General features: G+C 30.8%; 1 protein-coding gene across 1 annotated transcript; it reads left to right on the forward strand.

The window, feature by feature from the left end:
* Positions 1 to 269: 269 nt before the first annotated feature.
* Positions 270 to 4,686, forward strand: prdx4 (peroxiredoxin 4). Its single transcript, XM_056457262.1, is given in 4 exon segments — positions 270 to 532; positions 1,105 to 1,154; positions 1,156 to 1,223; positions 4,566 to 4,686. Coding segments are annotated over 4 exon segments (447 nt in total). The 5' UTR covers positions 270 to 324.
* Positions 4,687 to 5,872: the final 1,186 nt, after the last annotated feature.

Raw genomic sequence — 5,872 nt, forward strand, 5'->3', positions numbered from 1 at the left:
TAAAACTCAAATTAAACACTGGTTAATATTTATTATTCATAAAACACTCCTAAAATAACAGATCAGAATTATTAGATCAGAAATAATCAAAGGGTTAAATGAATTCTTCAGTGGCGCATGACTGATGAACTTTAATAGAGGAAACAAATTAATGGCCAGAAGTGATGATCTATATGGAATACAAATCGACGTCAGACCCGCTCAATATAGCGCGCTGCAGTTTATCCGTTGGTCTTACAGATCAGTGACGTCTTTCCGCGCCGCGGGAGAAGGAGGAAGGAATAATAATCAAACCGAGAGACGTGCTTCCTGCTAGACTCAGCAATGGATGTCAGTCGCTGCGTTAAAACGCCTCGGGAATGGCTCGGTGTGCTCTGCGCGCTGTTTTTGCTCACCGAGTCGGTTGTGTGTGACGGTGCAAACGGGAAGAAGGAGCAGGAGTGTTATAATTACGCCGGAGGACACGTTTATCCAGGAGAGGCTTTCCGCGTTCCCGTGTCTGATCATTCCTTACACCTGAGCAAAGCCAAAAGTGTGTTTCGCTCATCTGCATATGCAAATTAGGCTGTGTGCATGTTCAGTGCATGCTTTTAAATTAAAACAATGGCCTGTAGTGGTTTATTCGAGTTATTAATCATCCATTTTGATGCTGTTTTGCATAAACATCTAACAGCTGTCAACTATTAGCATGCTAGCATTTTCTCTAATTTAAGAAATATGAGTGCTAATCTGATTTTAGCGTATTTTTAGTTGCTATAAAATGTATTTTTTAATATAATGAACCCTCCAGTAAGATTTTCAGCATTGTTTTTTTTGTGCATGTGAGTTGAGCTGATGCATTATCAGAATTATTTATTTACATAAGTAGTTTTTGGGTTATAATTAATATGTGCTGTTTATTGTTGCAAATTATGCATTTATTAACTTGTGTTTATTATGTGTGTTGTCTAAAACGGGGACAGTTTTAAGGACACGTCATGAAGTAATGCTTGGATCCAGGCTGTTGAATCTCTTAAAGAGACAGGCCTCCGCATGCTTATGCACACAGACTGAGAGTTCTGTTTTGGTGAAGGACTAAAGATGTTGTTATGCGCTTATTTTCAGTCTCAAAACCAGCACCACACTGGGAAGGAACAGCAGTGATCAATGGAGAGTTTTAAAGAGCTGAAACTGTCAGATTACAAAGGAAAATACCTGGTGTTCTTCTTCTACCCTCTGGACTTGTGAGCATGCTTTCACTAAGATACAAGTCATATTTAAACATAAGTGGGATGAATTTTAATTGTAATGCACTGTAGCATTATAGACAACATGAAATCAAAATGAGCACATTTTAGTTCTCACATTCTAATATGTGTAAAAAAAAATAATACAAAAAAAATATATATATATATATGCATGCATACATACAGTTTTTCATATACATAAGATTTTTTCAACACATTTCTAAACATAACTCATTTCTAATAAATGATTTATTTATTCTTTGTCATGATGACAGTAAATAATATTTCACTAGATATTTTTCAGGACACTTCTATACAGCTTAAAGAGACATTTAAAGGCTTAACTAGGTTAATTAGGTTAACTAGGCAGGTTAGCGTAATTAGGCAAGTCATTGTATAATGATGGTTTGTTTGTTCTGTAGACTATCGATAAACATATAGCTTAAAGGGGCTAACTTTGTCTTTAAAATGTTTTCTTTTTTTTTTTTTTAACTGCTTTTATTCTAGTCGAAATAAAACAAATGAGAAGAAAAATATTATCAGACATACTGTAAAAATTTCCTTGCTCTGTTAAACATTTGGGAAATTAAAAAAAAATATGTAAAAAAAAAAATAAATAAAAGGGGGGCTTATAATTCTGACGTGAACATTATTTATATATATATATATATTATATTATATTATATCTTATAATTATAAGTTGTAATTATAATTATATTATATAATTATAAATATATAATTATCATAATTATATTATAATTATAATTATATTATTATATCTTATAATTATAATAATATCTTATTATAACTTATTATATCTTATAATTATATCTTTTTAATTCTTGTTATAAATATTTTATATGTAAAATAATAACATCAAAATCTATTATTATATTATTATAAATTATATATTATATTTATATATAATTTCATATTAAAATAATTATATCTTATTAGAATAAGATAATTATAGATATAATTATTTTAATATAAAATTATATATAAATATAATATATAATTTATAATATAATAATTATTTTGATATAAATGTTTTATATATAAAATAAATAAGAACAAGAATTAAAACAGATCAAGTAAATTAGCATATCAGGAGGATTTTTAGACATTACATTGAAGACTGCTGTAATGGTACTGAAATACAACTTTAAACCTCATATATATATATATATATATATATATATATATATATATATATATATATATATATATATATATATACACACATATACTACACACACATACAGGGCTTGACATTAACACCCTCCTAATGCGGTTTGATTTCAGATCTGGTGGGTAAGACAGCCACTTCCACTAGCCACTTTGGCTGGCTGAAAATAACTTTTAAATTGTAGTTTCTTAAAGCAGGGTTCGACAATAACGATGGCCCAAATTGCGTGCAAATGTGATCTTAGAATCGAGAAGTAGCAGGACTGACAAAGATAACCGTGTTTACGTGAGCAAAAGAAAGCAGGTGAATACCGAATGAGGGGATGATCGCTCGCACAGGTGATGTGATGCTCTCGTGCTCCCGTTTACTTGCGTGAAACAACTGTGTGTAGAAGAAACGAGACTGGTGCGATCTGTTGTTCTCTTAGAAATAGACTAGACAAAAAGCTATGCTTGTGTACTCACAGTCCTGCTGCTTTCAAAAGCTCAAGATTGAAAAAAAAATTATACAGTATAGATCCTTTTGTAAGCAGCCGTGGTCACTGTTTTCGTTTGAATTATTCTTTGAACAGATTACAAACAGGCCTAACATCAACCATGTGCACGTGATCATCCTTTCATTATCACACACGGTATTTTCTCACATGCTTTCTTTTGCTTACAGTTATTTTTTGTTAATATAGTTTAATAATCATCATTTACAATAACATTAATATATAGCTTTAATATGATATTAACTCCCCGTTTATGTGTAGTAACTGCTGATCTGGGACCTTTAGCCAAGACAGATTACTGTGGATATTTTAGATACATGGCAATAGATCTTTTTTTAATATAAATTTTAAAAAAAAGAACTTTTGTTGAATAAAAAGTACATGTATGCAGCTATATTTTGCTTGTTTTGACACATTTAAAATGCATGGCAAAGAAATAATTATTTCTTTTTGGTGTGGTCAGAGATAAATTTGGTAAATTTAGATAAATTTGGTTCATTTTTAGCCCTGAAAAGTCACGTGAAATAAAAACAAATTGCAATGCGACACAACCCATTTGCTCAAGCACAGGGAGCAAGCTCATACACAACACACACAAGAAGTGAATTGAATGAGGAGACGTGGACATAACACAACATATATATCAATTAATTTTAGCATGTCATAGTCACATTTATTCATATAAAATATATTTTCCAAACAATAAAAGTGTGGCTAGTGAAATTAGCAAGTGGCTAGTAATGTTGGAAATCTACTAGCCACAGTTGCTGGTGATCAAAAAAGTTAATGCCAAGCCCTGTATGCATGTGTGTGTTTGTGTGTGTATATATATTTATATACACACACACACAAAAATCCTTCTAATATGCTAATTTGCTTGATCTGTTTTTAAGTCTTGTTCTTATTATTTATCTGTTTTAATAACATTTTTTCTGCTTTTTCTTTTTGGATAACTCATAATGCACTTCAATGTTTCTTTCTGTAATATTATTGAACTAGTATTTATTAAAAGTAAAATCTTATGTAAATAATCATCTGAATTGTAGTGTGTATGATATCTTCCAGCTCAATTTGAAACAGCACAGTTTTATTTAACATTAATGATTATTAACATTTAAAATGAATGAAGCATTAGAGTTGTTAAATGAATAATTACGACTAATTGCATACAAAATAAGTTTGCGTTCGCATACCTTTTGTGTACTGTGTATATTTATGTATATGTAAACACACACACATCCATGCATATACATGTAATTAAAATATTGTTGCATATTTGCATATAAAATTATAATTTTATATTATATATATATATATATATATATATATATATATTGTAAATAAATTTAAAGTATTTAAATATTGTGTGCATTTCTAGTCGCATAATAAATATAATATTTACCATTTAAGGTGTATTACAAAAGAAAATTGCTATTTAAAATTATATATTTGTTATTTTTGTATTTTTAATTAGACAAATACAGCATTCATTACACAAGAGACTACTTTCAAAAATATATAACTTGCGTATTTTTTTTTGTTACAACCTTTTGATCATTGTAAATGCATAATATATCTGATTTCTCATGTTACATATATATATATATATATATATATATGTATGTATCTCTATATCTCCTCTTTTTGTGTTTTGCAGCACGTTTGTGTGTCCGACTGAGATCATCGCCTTCAGTGATCGTGTGCACGAGTTTCAGGCCATTAATGCAGAGGTGGTCGCTTGCTCAGTGGACTCTCAGTTTACTCATCTGGCCTGGTGAGAACAACCACACTCTTACTTAAAGTGCCAGTGCGCTAGATTCCTTCTGCTGATTGTATTTGTCATTATTGATCAAATAAAAAAAAGACAAGGGTCACTCACTGATCTTGACTGATGCCTTTTATCATAATAGGGTTAGGGCTGATAGGGCTATTCAGCATGGACAAAATAATTAGTGTCATTTCATATAAAGAGTGTCTTTCATATTATGCGTTATTATTTTTTTATATTGCGCTTTCACAAAATATGTAGGTAATACTTTACTACATTATTACTTTTTCCTAATTTATACGAGCGCAATTTTACACGCCATTACAAGACATGACATTTCCCCAATTTCTGTTTATCAGAGAGATTTTTCAGCACATTTCTGCACATAATAGTTTTAATAACTCATCTATAATCACTGATTTATTTTATCTTTGCCATGATGACAGTAAATAATATTAGACTAGATATTTTTCAGGATACTAGTATTCCGCTTGAAGTGATATAGGCTTAACTAGGTTAATTAGGGTAAAGTTAGGATAAAGCTACGGTCACACTGGGCTTTGTGTGTGCGAAATTATGTCGTGCGGCGCTGCGAAAAGGGGCGGGATTAAACAAGATGATTAGACATTTAAAAAAGCGAGCGATTTCTCCATGTTTTAAGTTTCTGTCCAGAGAGGTCGTGTTTTGGTCCTTGATTAGTCTCACACAGTCAAGTAATGCGATTTCGCAGGTCAGGGTTCACCAAGCTTGAACTTTGCACCGCAGCAACATGCGAAACTTGATGCATGACCTTGCGTTTCCGGTCTGACGCATTCGCGTGTGTATGAAAGGTAAGGTCTATGGGAAGAAAAGTCAAGTGTGACCGCAGATTCATTAATAGTGGTGTGACAAGACGAGAATGAGACGAGATTTTTAAGCTCTTTTTATAAGAAGTCTTTTATTCAACTGAAAAAAAATTTATTAAATCACAAATTGCAAAAAAAAAAAAAAACACCAAAAATTATTATTTTTTTTTTTTTTCAAAAATCAGCTTGTAATGAATGTTATTTAACTTCTATTTTATTGAATTATATGCAGTAAAGGACATGCAAACACTGCTAAATATTTAGCTGTAAACTCTACTGACTGACTGACTTCACATGAGAAATCGAACTCCTTTCCACAAATTGAACTAAAAAAGATCATGTAAATTGGTT

Source organism: Danio aesculapii, chromosome 5 (assembly GCF_903798145.1).
Source record: "Danio aesculapii chromosome 5, fDanAes4.1, whole genome shotgun sequence".
NCBI classification, from domain to species: Eukaryota; Metazoa; Chordata; class Actinopteri; order Cypriniformes; family Danionidae; genus Danio; species Danio aesculapii.